Source organism: Leiobunum rupestre, chromosome 6, assembly GCF_980474605.1.
Source record: "Leiobunum rupestre chromosome 6, qqLeiRupe1.1.hap1, whole genome shotgun sequence".
NCBI lineage: Eukaryota > Metazoa > Arthropoda > Arachnida > Opiliones > Sclerosomatidae > Leiobunum > Leiobunum rupestre.
In genome coordinates this window covers 45,984,739-46,005,368 of record NC_143389.1, presented here as the reverse complement: position 1 = coordinate 46,005,368, position 20,630 = coordinate 45,984,739, and the positions used below count along the sequence as shown (strand labels likewise).

Here is a 20,630-nt window from a genome sequence, read left to right as displayed (position 1 = left end):
TAATCATTATCCATGTTTAAATTGTTTTTTTGGGGAAAAAAATGTAGGCAAAGAAATTTGACGGTTAATATTTTGGAAAATGATTAAAAAACATGTATTATTCGGAAAATTCGAGCTTTTTATCGAAAAAAACGTCGTTTTTCCGATTAATTTTACAAATTTATCAAAACATTAATCGGATAATACAGAAATAGAAATTACTTGATCAAAACATTTTTCGAATAATTTTGAGAGCTTTATCTATTGAATAAAAGTTAACCATCCCCGACCTCTAGCTTCGCCAACTTCGGGCCTTTGATTTTTTATAGCTATCCCCTGGTTTGGAAATTAGAGCTTTAACGCCGACTCTAGGCGCGGTAACCTTTTTTGTTTTTAGAGTCGCGCAGAAGACTCAATAATATTCTGTATTTTTTGTTAGTAGTGGTTTGACTGTCGAGATAGACAGATGTATTCTCCATTTTCTTATTAAACGTTTTGTATTTTATCCAATTTGAAATCGAAGTTATTTCCCGACATAAACATTAATTGGGTTTACTATTTCTACGTTTCTCAACATCCTGAGAGCAAAAGTCAAGTAAGTCGAGATACGTGACTATTGAAAGAAATTCAAAATAAGAATCCACGAGTGTTTTTAAATTAAGGTGACTCGGTACAAAATTTTCAATATATATTTTAACTCTATCTTTATCAATTTTCATTATTAAATTAACATTGTTATTACGCTAGATTTCGAGCTTAAAACTGGTTTTTCTCAAATAGGGGTTTTTAGACTCGCTTGACTTTTGGTCAAAGGTAGCGACCCGTAAGAGCAACCGTAAAAATTCTGGAATATACAAAGTAAGGCTCATTTAATCAGTGGCGTATCTGAGGTTTTCATTTGGGGACGGTTAATTTTAGAAATGTTAATTTTCCGGAAAATTTAAATGCGGAATAAAGTCCTGGAACTTTTACTTAAATCGGGAAAAAAATATACACACTTTTTAGGGTTTTTTTTCTAGACTAGTCTAGAGATTTAGTTTTACTTTTGGGTTCTACAAAATGAGGAGAAAATGCCGCGAAATTTAAATTTGCGAACAATATTAAGCTAATCATGGAATGAAAACTTTTTTTCTTTTTTCGGAAAAATACGAAGGAGTTTCTGGAAAATTATCCACGGAAACCTTTCCGACTTACAATATAGTTAATTTGGCCAAACATTTTTACAAAGGGGAGCAAACTTTGGAGATCTATCGAAGTTTTTAGATCTCTCTTCCAATTTCAATTTGGTCACTCGTTATTAAAAAGTTTTACTGGGTGGGGGGAGAGCTATGAAATCGATATCAATTTAAGTTAATAAACCATTTCATATTTTACTTATACAGGGTTCGTACGAAAATTTCTGACCTAAAATCCCTGACTTTTCCAGGTTATCCCTGACCAATTTTTGCCAATATTCCTGACCTTTTTCGTTATATTTTAGTACATTTTTTTTATTATTTTAGGTCAAAAATTCTTTGATAATGTGTGGTTTGGTTGACTGACTAAAATCCCCGACTTATCCCTGACTTTCTACGAAATTATTTAAATCTGACTTATCGCTGACATTTACCCTCCATTTTACAGATCCCTGACTTATACAGGTTTTCCAGGATATCCAGGTTCTGTACGAACCCTGTTATATTGCCATCTATCGTACCAGAGTTTTGAATTCTTTTCAAACAATAAGAAAGCTATTTTAGTCCACAAATTACAATTTTGAAGACGCTACTATAATTTTCCCGAGGGGGGGGGGGGGGGTAGATACTAGCGCCACCACTACGTGCAATCAACACCATACGGGATGGCGTATGTCGATACATTTTCATTCAAATGAAGCGTCACTCCGATAATTGGCCAACAAAAAAATAAGTCTTCGCTCCAATCAGTCGCGAGATGTTTTTCACCTTCATCCACATCCCCTATTATTAGATCGACGGCAGACCCTCAATCAGCGGATGATTTTTTATACCGTAGTTGATCAGAATGGAAAAGAGAGGAAGTAGACGGGGGCGATGAAATTGGTCTCCCCCCCCCTCGCATCCTTAGCGATCCGAAGAAAGGAAAGATAAAAAAGTATCAAAAGGAAGAAGAGATCTCCGAGACGTCAAGCCCCCCCCCCTTCCCCCTCCGCCGCCACCGTAGCCGCCAATGTTGCCGTTACTCAATTTCGTTTCCAAATCATCTTCTATCCCGGCATCCTGGCCGGCCGAGGGTTGGCTCGCAGCTAAGCGAGTAGATGCACGCCATCCTCCCTATCTATGTCCCTGGCGGTATATTTCCTTTTTTACCTAGATTCGCCCAAAAAAAATCACGCCGTGTCTGAAGGAAAGAGGGGGGGGGGCATTTATTCATCCACTATCTCTTTTGTTCGTCCGCCCGCAGCTAGGTGGCGACTGTGGCGCGGTATTCCGGAGCCAATCCACCACCACCATCCTTTCCCCCCTCCCCTGGTGGTTACTTCATTCCTTATTTTGCCAATTTCATCCCACCCTGCCCCGTCAAAAACTCCGCTCCATCCTCCCCCCAACGCCGCCATCCCTGTCAGAGAAAGAGAACCGATATTACCATTGCCATGACGACGGATGTCGAGAAGCGCGGGAGGAATTTAGAGAGAGAGAGGAGGGAGCGACTGCCTTCCATCCCCATCCGTACTCTTTCTCCGTTAAGCAAGAAGAGAGGGTTTGAGGCGCAAAGCCCACATTACAGGAGGGGGAGACTATCGATTGGCCAGGTGTGTGCCAGAGCTTTTTCGAAAACGCTGTCTTTGCCAGATTTTTTTCTCTCGCAGAGAGCCATTCACTAGCCCTCCCCCCTCTTTAATTCTCTACTTTCGGCCTCTTCCTTAAATATATTTAAGTGGACGTCTCCTATATTACCGTCACCCTAAAAATAAAAAGCGAAAAGGAGCTGTTCCTAAAGATAAGGGGGAAAAAAGACTAAAAAAAAAGACCCAAAATTTAATTTTTAAAAAATGACGCAAATTATATATCATTTTAACCCGTAAAAAAACCATTTAATTAACATTTTAAGTTAACTTAAAACCACCTAAAGCTAGAAGCTCATATTAGCCGCTTAATCTAAGCAAACGCTTCGTGTGTAAAAAGTGCCAAAGCTTTTACTTAGCGTACTAAAATCCGTCATACTAATAGACTTCTAAACGTTATCCGCTAGCTGACTTCGTTAACTGAAAATGATAATTAAATATGAAAAAAATTATCTGAAAATCCTGAAAAAGATCAAATTGAGGATGTTTAAAATAACCAAAATCTAGTACGCAAAAAGGCCAACGCGTCAGTGAAAATATCGAAATCAATTTTCCCACATAAAAGGAAAAACAACAACGTTCGGTAGAGGTGATATTTACGACAAAGACCCTCCGGGATAATTCGCCTTTACACTTTATTCATTATGTAAACATAGCAACATAATACCATTATCTTTTTAAGCACCCCTTCTCACGCCACCCTGCAAACCTCGGTGGTTCTCAGCAACGCGTGTTTTCATATCAGACCCGCGCACACACACTACCTCCCATTTTAACAATTTCTACGCGCGGTGAGAGTGGCGTATTACTTAGAGGGGCACAGGCTTTCATCCTAAGAGTGGTCCCCATTATAAAGGCTGTCGGCTACATAAAAGAAGAAATCGATGGAAGGCCATTTTTGAGGGTCTCTTTACCCACAGCGCCCTTTTTTTCTCGAGTAACCCTCCGCCACCCCCTCCTTCATCCTTAATGTAACATCTACCTGATGTTAGGGCCAAAATGGTTTCTCCCCCCCCCTCGTATAAAAAGCAGAGAAACAAACGGTTAGCGTGGCGCATCTGGAGAGTACATTTCGCCGGCCAAAAAACTTGCCGAAGGTGAGAAATACAAACAGTAAAACCCTTTCGTCGGACCCTTTATTGAAGAGTGAACACACTATATAAGGTTACCGACGAAAAGAACTGATTTTTTTTATCTCGAATATTGTCTAGATTTCGGCGACTGTAATCGAAGTAGTCGATATAGCCGAGAGGAGTGGTACAGTTTACGATTGTACGACGTACCCGAGCTTCGTAGCGTTACGTTAGGGAATTTGAACATCGGGAAAAGATAGTAAAGGCGGGGAAAAAGCATGTTTTCCTTTTCAAAATTGGAAATTCATATTTTTAAACTTTTTTTTTCAAAGTTTAAAAAATATTTCGCACCTGAAAATATCCCGTTGATTTCATATAGTTGGTTGATTTAAATCAAATTAATTTCAAACGTGTGATTAAAATCAAGATTTAAATCAAGTGATTTAAAAAAATTCATTTGATTTGAATCGCACAATGTGTTTCAATGGGGGAATAATAATTGGCAACAAATAGGGTCTTAAACAATTAAAATACATAAAAATCCGGGCAAACTAAAATATTTAATAGTAATTAAATTTAATTAAGACTTCATTGAATTCGAGATAAGCTAACTGATGAAAGTAAAAAATCCATTAATAATACAATGAAAGAGCCATAAATTCTATAACAATCAATAAATTCAATAAATTCGATTTAAATAAAAAAAATCAATTGATTTGATTTTTATTATAATAAAATCAAAGTGCCAACCCTGGTTGGTGTAGGCTATTTATTGGAATTATGATTAGGGATAATACCATCAGTTTAAGAGACCTTTCTTTAGCTAATGTTATTTGCTGATTTTAAAAGCTGGAAATAAAATGGTTGCCACAGATTTTTCAGATTCAAATTCACTGGCTTTCTCCAGGTTTTCCCTGATAATCTCCGGATTTTTCAATAAATTATTTTGTGCCAAATGTTTTGTTTTTAACCTGTATTTTGGTTAAGGTTTCTTACTTGCAACGAAAATTAAATTACCCTAAATTGTTAGACTAATTTTCAAAATTCCACGACTTAATAGTTCTATCCATATTCAAATTCCCGAAAATTTTAAGAAATCCCTGGTTTTACAGGTACTGTGTCAACCTTGTGGCATTAAAAGACCTTAGGTACCGCGGGTATTAGCTTAGCTGATTATTATTATCATTAAAAAATTTCATTAGTGAATAAAGAATGATGTAATTACCTTGATTGTTTTATTCTGCAATCTCAATCCGTTGAGAGTATTTATGGCCTTTTCGGCATCTTCGGGTCGAACGTAATTCACGAAACCATAGCCCAGGCTTTGACCTATAAAAAGCAACAAAAAAGAATTCACCATTACTTCTAGCAATCCAATTTAAAGGCATTCTTGAAATAATACATTAACGCAAAGTAAACGTGTAATAACAAAGACAAAAATGGGGATTGTAAATAAACAAAAAAATATATAAAAATAACCAAAAGTATATATACTAAAGGGTCGCGGAGGTCCAGGGTTGAAGAAAAACCAGTGGTTTTAAATGGTTATAACCGGTTGTTTTCGGTTAAGGCCGGCTAAAATGAAAACAGCCTCTTTTACTTATGTCAGAAATTGTCTTCTGTTATTTTTGTATATTAGAAACTAAACCAAGTAAGCAAAAGAATAATTTTGATATCCCCTAGTTTTTTTTAAGAACGCGCCGACCGAGTGACCGAACTTTTGAACTTTAAACCTACCCCTGTCCCCCTCAATTAGAGGATAATTTTAAGTCACCCCAATTTGTTTAAATTTAAAACAAAAGCTGAACTAAATAAAATCTATTATTTTAGTAATTTTACTTTAAAAAAAGCAAAAAATTCATGATTTTTTTCAAGTGGCTATAGCCGATTTTAACCATGTGGTTATAGCCGGTACGGCTGGTTCAATGCCAACCCCGCGGAGGTCAGTAAAAAATCCACAATCCACAAGCACGGATCTATTTCATCAGAGCTACTCAATACTAAAATACGCCCAGGATAATCGTTTCTCGAAGATGATGAATTTATAATTAATAAATACGAAGGGTTATCGTTTGAACTGATAGTAAGGATAAACGCGATTAGAAAGCAGGCGCGGCTATTTGTATAAACTCATTCTTCACCACCTTTTCCCTTTCGTAATTAGGAAAGGGGGCGGAAATATTACACTAGAACGGCAATTCAAACGCTGGCTTATTCGTCGGCGAGACGGGACTGTACCGAGGAGAAGTTGGATAGGCGCGCTCGGGTTATACGGCGAAAATCGGGGATTCAACCGGTATTAAATCATTTATCGAAAAGCGCGCTTCTAATAGCACCCTTTAAAGGGCAGCCAGATCGATGTCCAGGGCCGAAGCTGCCCTATCAATATTCCGCGCTATTTGTTTAGCCGGCGCAAACAGACTTAATGGAACACGAATTTTCCGCAGACCCCCTGCGGCGTCGGATTGATGAGAGAAAGCCGACGAAACTAGTAGCTGGAAACGTCGCCGAGACTTTGAATTTTCCCAAAGCATTTGATATTAAATTAAAATTGAGACTATTTACGCAACCGTGGCCACTTTAGCGCAACCCGAATATAAGCCGCGTCTATACCGCCTTTAAACTTTAGGCGCGAGTTATTGAGACGCTGACAAAAAACACGCCATTGCAAGGAATTTTTTAATGCCTTAAACAGGTGGCCGGGTTACAAAGCGTACGAGGGTGGTGGCAAGCCCTTCATGCCACGCGAGCCAACATCTCCCTACATTAACAATTACCGTTAACCTCAACAGGTTTGTGTGGAAATGGGAAACCGAAGAACTCAGGGAAAAACGCCTTTAACCAGCGAGGATATAACTTGCAAACTTTACGCAGGAGTGGTTCCAGTGCCGCAAGCTGGAATCGAACCCGGCTCCTCTTGCTGCGAGGCGAAAGTGCTAACCACTCCGCCATCCCACAGTAGAATAGGGTTAATAAAAAAGAAAAATTCCACTTTGTGTATAATACATTTATTTTGAAAATCTTTAAAATTTTAAAAATAGGACGACTAGTTTCGACAACCCATTCGACAAAGTGGAATTTTCTTTTTTTATTATTATATATGTATAAGCCTTAACAATAGAATAGGGTTGCCACAGTTTTTTAACAACTAAATTCCCAGACTTTTCCAGGTTTTCCCTGACCATCTACGGAGATTTTCCCTGACTTATTTGCTGTCAAGATGGTATTTTTTTACCAATATTTTAGTACAAGTTTCCTATTTGTCAGCGAAATTAAATTAAGATAAATTACTTTTATTTCCTTAGGCAATACTAGTGTTGTAAGTCGGAAAATTACCGAGGCCTTTTTTCCGGAAAATTTTCCGTATTTTTCCGAAAAATATTAAAAACGTTTTCATTCCATGATTTGTCTAATATATTGTTTGCAAATTTAAATAAAGCGGCATTTTCACTTCATTTTTTCTAATCTAAAAGTAAAACTAAACCTATAGACTAGTTTAAACTGGTTGAAATGTAACACTATTAATGTTTTGTAGTATGTTTACTGATATTAGTCATTTTAAATCGATAAAAAGTTTAAAACATTAAAAACCCTTAAAAGTAATTTATGTTTAAATTTTTTATTTTTCCGATTTGCGGAAAATTTTCCGCAATTCGGAAAATTTTCCGGAAAATTTTCTGGAAATTTTTCCGCATTTAATTTTTCCGGAAAATTAACAACCTTAGGCAATACACATCATTAATTCCGCGTTTTAAAACGCAAAGAACAGAGAACCATTCTAACAAGCTTTAGCCACACAACGGCATCAAACAACTCTATCAATACATATTTGTCCGATTTTCGTTAGTTAACGTACTACAATCTTTCCCATTGTTTATATTAATTGTAGCTTTTAAATTTAATTATCCGATTCCACCTTGTCATGGAAACTATCAGGCGTGACAGTCGCAAATGTGGCGCCACCTCGAGGTCGGTAACGGTTAATTATTATCCATGTTTAAATTGATTTTTTTCGGGAAAAAATGTAAACAAAGAAATTTACCGGTTACTATTTCGGAAAATGATTAAAAAACATGTATTATTCGTAAAATTTGAGCTTTTATCGAAAAAAACGTCGTTTTTCCGATTAATTTTACAAATTTATCAAAAAATTAATCGGATAATACAGAAATATAAATTACTTGATCAAAACGTTTTACGAATAATTTTGGGAGCTTTATCTATTGAATAAAAGTTAACCATCCCCGACCTCTAGCGCCACCCTTAGACAAATTGCGGAACTATAAATTCTAAAAAAATACCGTCTGCTAAATTGTACTTCAGCCACAAATTAGGAGATGCTTTGACAAGAATTTACATTATATTGAATATCTTTTAAATTAATTTCTTTAAGGAAACCAACGTACTCATTGCGAGATAAATTAGGTTGCATTTTTGAAACAGGGTGAACCAAACGCGTTTCAAAACGCCCACCACCCGTTATAGGAGATACAAGAGACACAAATCAAATTGACCGAATTTCGAAACGAGGAAGTTTCTCCACTTAAAATTTCACCGATATTACTCGAATGTAAACAAACAATAATAAGGCGGGCCCACTTTCCCGTCCTCAAAACAAGATCAAACAGCGTAGAACGTTCGAGCTTGTTCCCGACTCTCATTAAAAATGTTTCTATTTCTACAAACACCATTAGTCGAAAGCCAAACCGTAGAGCACTTTATAAATCTACTGGCTGAGATGTGTTTTGAAATAGTCTCCAATGGGTGGAAACGTTAAAATATAGACCCCCCTCTTTCCCGGAGATTCACAGTCCTAAATCCACGAAAAGGCCTAACTAGAAATTCTAAATCGGGATGTAATAAAGAGAGCTAGAGAAAGGAGGGGATAAGGTTAGAGTTAGAAGGGAGGGGGCCGGCAGTGTTTCCTTCCCCCGTCCGCAAAGATACTTGCAAAGAAGTAAGGCGAAACCGGCCAGAGTCCCATTGAAGGAGAGCACGCGCAAATTGGCCGAGTAAAGTTTCCCTTCTATTCCGCTTCAATTTAATCATATCAAATTCCTCTTTCATCTTCCAAGAGTCGCTCCGATCGATCGCCAGGGCTCCATCGCCGCCGACGTTTGAGATTCAAAACTAGGCGCGCTTCCGAACGTCGGCACGCGCCAGATTCAAAACTAGGCGAAGTTTCTCTGCCGTGCAAAGCACAAAAGCATTAACGACCAAATTTTCGATTTACAGATTTTGGTTTTATGTCACCTGATGTTATACGTTAAATTCAATTTGAAACTAATTTTTTAATTTAAAATTTTTGTTCTTAGAGAAATGACTGTATTATTTTCAAACCAAAAACGCATTAATGTGTTTATTTTCTTTAAAAGTCAAATCAAGACGCATTTTTTTCGCGTTATAAGACATAAATAGTCCAAGTCTACTATATAAACTTTAAAGAAGTAAGTTGGGGTACCTTAAGGCAAAGAAAGTTTGAATTTCGCGGGTTTTCTCCATATTTTGGTTTTGGTCGTTAATGCTTTTGCGCTTTGCACGGCAGTTCCGTGAACGGCTAAAACGCGCTAAGGAGGAACTAAAATCTGTTGGAGCTATTCCGGGAAGAGGCTCTCCCGAAACTCGCTCGAAATGAGATTTAAATTTCGCGTAAACGGTTCAGCGAAAAATCAAAGAGAACCGGAGAGCCTCGCCTAAACGCGGCTGCCTATAAATCTTTAATGGAACACCCTCCTCTATCTCTCTCGCTCCTTTCACTAGAAAACTTTTAAAGCCAATTAAAGCCTAGAAATACGTAAACAAAATCGTCCACCCACCCTTCTTTTCCCGATTTATTGAAAACCTATTTTCCCCGGCTCGTTTCGCGACTGGCTTGCTAGATGGCGGTATTGTGGTCGTAAGCTGGCGATTTACGGAACGAATCGACCCGACAGTATATGGGACATTAAATATTCTATGTTTATTTATTATGTAAGATTGGTACATTTATTTCGAATTGATTAGATAAAGACACTGTTTACATTTCCAATAATGAAATAAAAGCTAAACATCTACCGAGGGTTTAGATGCAAAATAAAATAACGTTATTTTATTACGTTTAAACTAATAGTAGCAAAATCTGTTAGCACTTATAGAAACAAGAATTTCGAAACAGTATTTTCCAGGGTAACCACAGAATATTTTAAAATCCTTTAAAGGAATTATGGGAAATTTATTACTGAAATACAGGAAGAAAATTTGGGGGGGGGGGGGAGGGAAAAATAGGAGAAAATTAATTATACAAGAAGATAAAACCGGTTTTCAAAATTGTTTAAAGGGTGTATAACAATCAAAATAAAGTTGATAACCGATAGAAATAAGCTAAACAGGGTTGGAAATAAGCACCTTTAAAAACTAGGACGTTTAAAAGACTTCTAAGGGTAAATACAAAAATATCAACCTTTTTAATTTCTTCAGACTTTGAGTTAAAATATACGGTATTTTAGGAAATTATGAAATATTAGGACGTTAAATTATTATAGGAAAAATAGGAAATATAGAATCTGTGGTCACCCGGTATTTACATTATTTTTCTACCAATAACGGAATAAAAAACATTTTAATTTGGAGGTGTTCAGGGAGAAGCGCCCTACCAGGGGTTTAAATATAAAAAAAAATGTTATCTTAAATTTAAACGAAATGCGTAAAATCTATTAAACCATCTCTAAAAAACAAGGTGCAATAGCTCCTACGTGGCTAATAGATGAGACTACGTTCTTGTTAATAAGTACGAACCGAAGATGTTATTACCGCCAAACACGCAGAGTGCACCCGCCTCAACTTCCACAACGGGCGTCGAACTAATAGCGAGTTCGACTATAAGCAATCTAGACCTTCGACTGGGGGCTCTTATCACCAGCGAAGGGCGCTATTTATAGGCAAAAATCCTTCGCATAAGCTCGACCCGCCACGGCAAAATAAATCGACTAACATTAAGCGCTCGAGGAGAGAGAGGGGCAAAGAAAAGAAAAAATGAGTAGGAAAAAAGCTGATTAAGGCTGAGGGAAGAAGTTAGGCTAGGCGACTGAGAGACCACTTTTCTTTCGCTTTTAACTCCTATAACAAGAGTCATTTCACTATTTTTTTCACTTTGCCGGTATTCTCTCAAAAAGCTGCAGACTGATTAAATTTCCTTAACTGCCCGACTCGAAAACTTAACTATAGCGAGAGAAAGTGCGAGGAGGGAAATAAGGGGAATTAGGGAATGAGATGGGGAAAAGTTCATATATTTCCGACGGTAATCAAAAACTAAAGGCGAGCCCAAAAAACGGCTCGGATGGAAGAGCTTAATCCATTTTTCATTTCTAACGACAAATGGGACGTGACGTCACCGTGACGTCTAGCGGGGGAGAGGGGAAATACATAACGACGAGGCACTATAGGGACTTTCCGTAAGGCATAAACAAAGATTTATCAAAAAGGCAAGGAAAAGAATATGGCTGCGGACTTAAGCCGTACGTTAGTACAAGGACCGGGGGAAAAAGAATAAAAAACAGGAGGATTTTTCTACTTCCATTTTCCACCGCTAGGTGTTTTTGCCCCTTCTCCCACGCAAAACTTATCATACCACCCCACGATTCTTAGCTGATATTACGTACGAAAGGCTAAGATTAGGTAAAGTCCGCGGGAAATACGATATTAAGAAAGGTCAGTTAGGCGTCTCCGTCGAAATACGGCAGATGGAAAAAGGGGGCGAAATATCGATCTTTTTTTTCTTCCGCTCGGTCTCGCTGTTCTCTCAACGACTCTTGTACTTAACCGAGAGGAAAAATGAAAACTCCACTACCCCATCTACCGGCGAAACGCCGAAAACGAGGGGGTGTTATTTCCAATCGAAAAATTGCTCCCGTTTCATCTCGAACTCGCAACAAGCGACCGATACTTCGAATTTCAGACCCCCTTTACTTTTCCAACTCATTCCCGTTTTCTCTGATATTAGATTTTTCCCCCCACCATCTTCAATAGAAAATAAGGCCTAGTTAAGGGCCACGAGAAATTATACTTTCAAATTACGAACGGGAGGGTAGGGGGAAGTGCGAAAATTGCGATTCTAAACCTATATTACAAATTTGATTTCCGACGAAACGGCTCTGGTAAACAACGTTAAAATCTGGGCCAGTAGTTAACGGCTAGAGAGATTTCACTAGTATATTTACCAACACCAGTGGTTTTTTTTTAACAGCTATGCAGGAAATAAATATAACCCAGGGTTTTCCCCACCGATTTTCACTTAAAATTTAAACCAGTTCCAGGTTTTCCCTGAATGTCTAACATATTTTCCCGAACTAATTTACCAACTTATATTGCTAAGAATGTTAAGATTAAAAATCTTGGTAAGAGAATCGGGCAATTTTCTAAGAGCCGTAAAGAGAATCGGGCAATTTGCTAAAAACCGCTTAAGAGAATCGGGCAATTTGCTAAAAACCGCTTAAGAGAATCGGGCAATTTGCTAAAAACCGCTTAAGATAATCAGGCAATTTCCCCAAAACCGGTTAAGAGAATCAGGCAATTTCCCCAAAACCGGTTAAGAGAATCGGGCAATGACCTAAAAACCGGTTAAGAGAATCGGGAAATTTCCTAAAAACCGGTTAAGAGAATCGGGAAATTTCCTAAAAACCGGTTAAGAGAATCGTGAAATTTCCTAAAAACCGGTTAAGAGAGTCGGGAAATTTCTAAGAATCGGCAAAAGAGTCGGGTAATTTTCTAAGAGCCGGTAATAGTCGGGTAATTTTATAAGAATTAATAACTCCTATATAATTCCCAGCCTTTCTTACCAATTCATATTTATAATTATTTATTGGAAAATTCCCCGACTTTCTAACCAATTCCTTTGCCATGGCAGCCCTGTAACCCAAAATTAAACGCTTAATAGCAGAAAGAAATCGTCTATCCCCTGGTGATAACGGTTAAACTTGATTTATAGTACATATTTGAGTTTCCATTTCAAAGCGCTTATTAAAAGGGGTCAAGTGTATAGATCCATAAACTAGCACACCGATTTAGTGCTGCAAATACAAAAAGAGGGGGGGGGGGGCGGAGGAGGACTAAAGTATACAGTAAATATTTTTTCATAAACTTCCTCCGCGAAATCGTAAAAAAAAATTGAGAAGAGCGCTGTAAAAAATTGCCTACAGATGGCGGTGAAACGTTAAGGTATTAAAAGTAACAAAACACGCGGCCGTAAATAACTTCCGCGGCGAAAGAGACAGCTAGGCCACGGAAGGCACCAGCGGGAAAATAAAATAAATATCAGGCAGCCTCTTTCGAATGAATGAGACTAACCATAAGCTCACCCCGAGCTTCTGCTGATTCCTTATTGTTATCAAGAACTGGCTTTGGGGATTTTTCGGGATTCCTTATTCTATGTAATATATATTCTATTTTTTTTGGCGTGTGTTGGTTGGGTCGCCGTTTCTCCAGTAAGGAAGGAAAAAAAATGGCCTAGTCTTTTATAATCGAAATAAAACGAAACCCATAAATTATGCGAGCGGCTTACGGAAAAGGGAGGAAAAACCGCTGGAAAGAAGGGCAGTATATAATACCGGGCGGCGAAGAAAATTCCGAAAGAAGAAACGCTTATCGGAAACTCGCAGTTCATTTTTATCCGCCTAAATGCAAACTCAAAAAAAATGTTCGCGCAAAGAAGGATAAAAAAAAGTCATTCCTTCTTATCCGGATTTTTCTTAAAATTAACGAGAAAGAAAAATATTCCCAGGATGCCGCGCGATTTGAAATTATTATCGGATTAATTTTCCTCCATCCGTAAATCTCTTTAAGTAATCAAATCATTATACCAATTTGGAAGTGAAAAGGAAAAATTGAAAACACGAAAGAAAATACCGCAGCAAGAATTTACCCAGTCTAGCTGAGAATACGTAGCCGTATCTACTAACTTCCGTTTTCAGGGATTCAGAGTGGCATAGCCAGAAATTCGTCAACGGGGGGGTCGAAGTATGTGAATGTTAAGAGGGAGGTCAAGAAGGGGTGGAAATTTAGTACAGTCAAAAGAAAGCCCAAAGGGTGGGGTCTGGACCGTGAAACCACCCCTTGTCTACGCCACTGTGGATTCCGGTAGATAAACTCCGAGATCTTACGCCGGACCAGGCCAACATTTTCTCCATATTCCAGTGCCCCCACTCAAATCTTAAATATTTTATATATGGAAAAATAGGATTATATATATATTATTTAATTTACTAACTTTATGCATCAAAAAACAAAATCTATATTTAGTGAAATAAATCTTTGATTTTCACTTCAAAAATACAAACTATTTAAATATTTTATTAGAAATATATACTAGTAGCTAACCATGTTAACAATAACCAAGGTATAGACTAGATCGACTTTGTATAGGATTCCATCCTATAGCTAAATCTAGCAATTTAACCGACTTGAAATGGGCAACATATCAAAATTATAGGATTTCATAGGGCCTTTTGGGGATTTTACTAAAAATATAGGATGTTATAGAAATTATAGGACTAAATATATTCTTGACCCCGCGTACAGAGCCAACGATTTTGGAAAAGTCAGGACGTATAAAATCTAATTATCCAAGTTTTGCCTCGCACCCTAACAATAAATACCAACATAGGGCGGGTTTATTAAAAAAAATCGACTAAATGAAAGACGGTCTGTACCCGCCCATTCCGTGTCTTTCGCGCTATTAATTCAACCCACGAGCGCCGTATATTGGATAAAACGAGGAAATTAAGATATTAAATGTCTACTTTGGCGTATAGGGGCAAAAAACTTTCCCACAAATTAAAACAATTTTATAGGTAGCGCGGCAATTAAGAGAGGGAGGAGCGGAAACCCGAAAAATAATAACAATAAAGCGTTTCATTTTCCGTCCTCCGATCGAAATAGAACGCAAAGTACGCTTGGACGAGCGCGAGTCGGCGGTTAAAAAAAAAACCTATTTTCCCATATATAAAACGAGCGCGCGCGCGCGCGCGCCCGGGGCACATCTGCCGAGGCTTAAATTATTAAGAGGAAACGACGCAAAAGCGTTACAGTCATTAGATTCAAAATGAAAAGCGTGTTCTTTCGCGAGTTTAATTCCACTATGGCCATTGGCGGGCGTCGGGGAATAAACGAAAAATATATCGCCTTTTATTTAGTATTTTTTTTTATATATAAATAGACCAAGGCTTAAACCAAGGGCCTATCAATACCTCCGGCTCGTTTATTTCGCTCTTAACTACAACTGACAGCAGCTGATCAACCAGCTGTTACGTTGGAGGGGGAGGGGAGATTGTGAAGAAAATGAAACCGATTCTCCCCTCCCTTTATTGGTATATTGGGGCTGATATAGAAGCCTCATAGAAATAAGGGAATTGAGGGGGGGTATAGAGGGGGTTGGAATCGCCAATTTCGGTACGCCACGTGTCCAACGTCATGGGAGAGAAAAGATCGAGCAGGAAGCCATTCAAAACTCGAGCCAGACTGGGTCCATTGTTAACTGTTCCCTCGCTTCTATTATAACGGCGAAGAACCGTCACCCGCTACCAGAGGATAGCCCACATACGTCATACCGCGCGGACTTTACCTTACCGCGAGGCTTTGGAATTAAATGTCGGTTGAGGTTCGCGTAGGCTATAAGGGCTTTTTACAGCAGACGACAGAAGCTCTCTGCAGTAATTATCGCCCGCTGCCGAATTCAAAACCAAACTCTCCCACGATTTAAATATCTCCCCCCCCCCTCCCCTTCTCCCTTCCAGTCAGTGAATAACGCGTTTTATAGCCTCCTACACCGACATAGAAATAAAAAAAAATTTTAATGGGGTTGGTTGGGTGGAGAGAGTCTCCTTTGTCAACGCTTATTAAAAATATTTTCACCATAACGGTTCGGTCCCATGAAAAACCGTTGGTTAAATTTAATCACGAAATATAAAAATTTAATATTGCAGTGATATGATCATAATTTTTTTAATTCTTTTTTAAGTTCGTGTTTGTGTGATATTCTACTAACTTTCCATTGTCATTTTTCCAAGGCCCAATGGAATTGACATCCCTGAAATCGATAGATAGTTTTTATCTGCTTAAAGCTTTCTAAATTATTTTGGAACTCTTGTTGGTAACAATTTCAAATAATTGATTAAAAAATAAAATTGGATGGAACTAGTGTTTTTAAAATTAATTTAGATAATTTGAATATTTAAAAAATATTATTAGAAATGTTAAAAATATTAGAAATGTTAAAAATATTATTAGAAATGTTAAAAATATTATTAGAAATGTTAAAAATATTATTAGAAATGTTAAAAAAAATTAGAAATGTTAAAAATATTATTAGAAATGTTAAAAATATTATTGGAAATGTTAAAAATATTATTGGAAATGTTAAAAATATTATTAGAAATATATTAGAAATGTTAAAAATATTATTAGAAATATATTAGAAATGTTAAAAATATTATTAGAAATATATTAGAAATGTTAAAAATATTATTAGAAATATAGAAATATTAAATTATAAATGTTAAAAATATTATTAGAAATGTTAAAAATATTATTGGAAATGTTAAAAATATTATTGGAAATGTTAAAAATATTATTAGAAATATATTAGAAATGTTAAAAATATTATTAGAAATATATTAGAAATGTTAAAAATATTATTAGAAATATAGAAATATTAAATTATAAATGTTAAAAATATTATTAGAAATATAGAAATGTTAGAAATATTAAATTAGAAATGTTAAAAATATTAGAAATATATTCGAAATTTAAAAATATTAGAAAAATTTCATACATTTGAATTTTACTAAAAATATTAATAGAAATATATTAGAAATTTAAAAATATTATTATTAGAAATATATTAAAAATTTAAAAATATTATTATTAGAAATATATTAAAAATTTAAAAATATTATTATTAGAAATATATTAAAAATTTAAAAATATTATTATTAAAAATATATTAGAAATTTAAAAATATTATTATTAGAAATACTTAGAAATTAATCTACTTCAAAAAGTTTTAAATATCTTACGTAAGGAAAAATTGGAGCTTGGGAAAGTAAAATTAGTTCATGATAGAACTACCCACCAGAGAAAACAATACATTTCTACGACAAGGTTAAGTGGATATTAAAATCAAAGTTCTAAAAAAAGTATAAATTACTGCCGGTAAACTGAAAACTAATGAAAATATATATAACAGCTTAAAACGTTTGTTGTATAAAGTGCTACAAATATTTAACTAAAAAAGGCTGACGTGTAGAATTAATTTAATATTTCTTTTTTTAAAAAACGCTAAAGAAATTAAAAAGAAAAAATTATATATTTAACTAGGGAAGAGGAGAGGCGAGTTAAACGGTCTAAAAATTCTACTTCGGCAATCATTAGGCCTAAAATACTTTGAGCCCAAATCAGGGACCAGGGAATTCCCTACACTCATGTCATTATAATCATTAAAATTTCTAACACTTTTTTTCTTCACCCGCCCTCATAACGCTTAAACGCACGCGAAAAACCAATTACAATTCCAAGTCGTCTCCAGTTGAAAAGAATCGGTGGAAAAGAAAAGCATCCTGTTAAAAAAAATGTAAGACTCCCAGCCTACGGAACTTCCGGAAAATTTCGGAATAAAAAACACGTAACGCGAAAGAGAAGATGGAGAAAGGAATAGAACCCGATTATAATCCGACATGTCGGTACAAGGCGGGAAGGGATAAAGCCGAAAGAGGATGGTAAATACCAGGTGACCATCACGGATTTAGTCTTGAGGAAGGGAGTGGAAGTTCACGATGGGAAATGAGACAAGGTTTTTGGGAGACTCATTAGGAGTGAAGACAGAAAAACATAGAATGAAAAATACGTCGACTATTTTTAATGAATAAGAAGCGACGAAATGGACAAAAAGGACTGAGAATAAACCTCCCCTTCCGAGCACGTCTCGACAAAGTTTTCAGTCAAAAAATATGTCGTGGCGTCTAGACTTAGTAGTCCGATAAATGGAATATTTGGGTTAGTTAAGGAAATAAATCCAGAAACCCTCTAAAATTCTTCCCTTATTTCGACTATAGTAAATCCGGGAAGGGTAAAGGACCCTAGCGATTCCCTTCTCTTTACTAAAAATATCCTTAGCTTGTCCTACGAATTAAATGCCAGGGTATTTAAACGAAAGAGTGGACTATGAGGGTGGGAATTTCGCGTGTGCCAAATAGGCCAGCCTGGTCACGCGTTCTTCCGCTATCCTGCGCGTTTGTACTATTGCTAATGTAACCGGTGAAAGAGCTTTTATACAGAATTGCCAATTTCAACTATCTCGAGATTCGAAAATTTCACCAGAGGAGTGGTAAAATGATCTCCGACCCAATCATATTTGATTTAAATCAAATCAGACAACGTTTGCCTGACGATTTGAAGAGATGTTCCCTAACTTTTCAAGATCAAAACTAAACAATTTTTACTTAAATACTTTTATAAAAAAATTCATAAATTTAAATCAACTTATATTTCAGTACAAAAGTTATTGTACCGTTAAAAAAGTTGGTAAAACTTTCATGGAACTAATAATAATCACAGAATTTGTCATAAATCTAAGAGTAAAATTACCTTAAAAAAAAGTCAAGATAAAATTTAATTATTTGCCTTTTTACAAATTCTTAAAACTCCCCTACTTTTTAAGCCCTTTTTAAAAATCCTTCACTTTCCCCTGATTTCCCTGACGTGCCGCAACCCTGCTATTAATAGATGGAGTGAATAGAGCCAATCCTATTCTACAAACAACCAATTTAAAAATTTCCCATTTTTAGAACGATGAAACCCTGCCTCTATCCACATAGAAGGGCCGCCATTTTTTTACACCCATTCATTCTCTTAACAAAAAAAGAATCTCCATAAAACGAAATTAAATAAAGGAAGCGCGGGTGGGCGAGGGGAAGAAGCATGGGCGTGCGAGAGTTTAGATAAGGATGAGAACGAACGGAGAGAAGTTATACGGATTTCGGAGGCAGAGCGAGAGTGGCATCAGCCGAAGGATGAAGAGAGAGAGAGAGAGGAACCGCAAGGTTTGTTTATTCTAACAATGTAAGCGTATAAGCCATCGCGGAAGATGAAGAACGGGGGGGCAACGAGAGAGAGTGCATCTCCGAGCCCGTGATCTCCCAGGTCGACTGACAGTTAAATCGACGGCCGAGTTTAATCCCGCCTCTCGAAGAAGAAACTTCCAGGTGAGAGACGGGCAGGGATGAAGAAAGCATGATCTCTGGGAGGGCGCTTGCACCCCCAAAAGAACGGAAAGCTCTAAACGGCGCGAGACTGTCACGGGCCAGACATCCTTCCCCCTTTCTTTATTTTTAAATCCAGCTACCCGGGGTGTACCACGCGCGATGCCTTCAACAAAAAATAAATAAAAACCGGGAAAGCTAGTTTAAAATGGCACGAAAGCGTTCCTCTTTCTGGCGCGTGCCACGCGCTGATGCCACGACTGGCTTAAAAACGGAGGAGAGACTAGAAAGGACAATTTTTCATCGCTTTCAAGGCGACAGAGGCCCAGGAATGCGTTCGTTTCGCCCGAGTTTAAAAAACGACGTGCTTTTATCGCCCACAAAAATTCCTCCGTCGTCGCGGCAAAATTAAATCCTGGAAGAGGCAAAACAAAAGATAAACTAAGGGGAAATGGACGAGCGGAAGTACAATGTTGCTGCTTGATTTAAAAACTCTCCTTTGAATCTGCCATTTCACGCGATTTAAAATTCTATAACCTCCCCGAGGTATTTTCCCTTATCGCGTTTATTTCTTTAAGCATTGAATTCATTTCCTAAAACCTTTGTTGGTTCGGTAGTATTTGATACCATCATAAGTAACATAATATCGATAGGTACGACACTTCCTACGCATTTAATGCTCATTTTCGACATTGACGCCAAGCCCAGATTCAACTTGAACTCGCAACCGAACTGACAAGGAGACGTCCCAATGTGTAATCCACCGATTTTGTTCAAACTCGGGGTATTGGTGGACCTTCGTTTAAGCTAAAATCTCAAAAAAAAATTTCCAATTTTGGTCATATTCACCCATTTCGTTCAAATTGATCAAAAGTTAATTTTTTCATCAATTTTTATATATTTTTGGAATTTAAATTTTTTTGAAATTTGTTAAAAAATTTTCGCGTTGGGTGAGGCTGGAAATCGGTCAGAATCTCATTTTATTTTCAATTGGAAAATTGAAATTTTTTATTGTCAAAAACATCTTTCGTTGCCATGTCAAAACGGTTGCCCATTGAATAAATCCCCTAATCCCCTTTAGAATTTTTCAAGTTACATGAAGGTCTACCAATACCCCGAGTTTGAACAAAATCGGTGGATTGGTTGAGAACTAAACCATTTTTGCGCGATAGCTCCCAAAATCAGTTCGGTGATAATTGGTCCTAATTTTCATACTTATTGTTCTTACGTTACTTATGATAAAGAGGGATTTTCCTAAAAATTCAATTACATAAGAGTATTAAATAAATTTCAGATTCAACAACTTTCTCAATTTCCAACTCGATTGGGAAAAAGTGAAAATATTCAAAATATTATAGACGTAATCGGAAGTAGAAAATTTCTCCAAAATATAGAGGCTCATCTCGGGTTCTCATCTAAAGAAGGAAACCAAACAAAGTGTCGTGTCTCGAACGTACCAGCGACAGCGACTACTGACAAGAGAGGGAGAGAGAAGGAGAAGAGTCGCGATAGGGGTAGACAACCTTGAACGGCAATCAATTCGGGATT

At 36.8% G+C, this 20,630-nt stretch overlaps 1 protein-coding gene across 10 annotated transcripts in view; it reads right to left on the bottom strand.

Annotated features, from left to right (window-relative positions):
• Window positions 1-20,630, bottom strand: part of LOC149941154 (ELAV-like protein 3) — a 99,340-nt gene that overhangs the window by 34,911 nt on the left and 43,799 nt on the right. For all 10 annotated transcript variants that reach the window (XM_090179858.1, XM_090179860.1, XM_090179859.1 and 7 more), the window contains exon 3: window positions 5,081-5,184. In XM_090179858.1, the coding sequence (XP_090035984.1) occupies window positions 5,081-5,184 (104 nt within the window). The remainder of the gene's footprint in view (window positions 1-5,080; window positions 5,185-20,630) is intronic.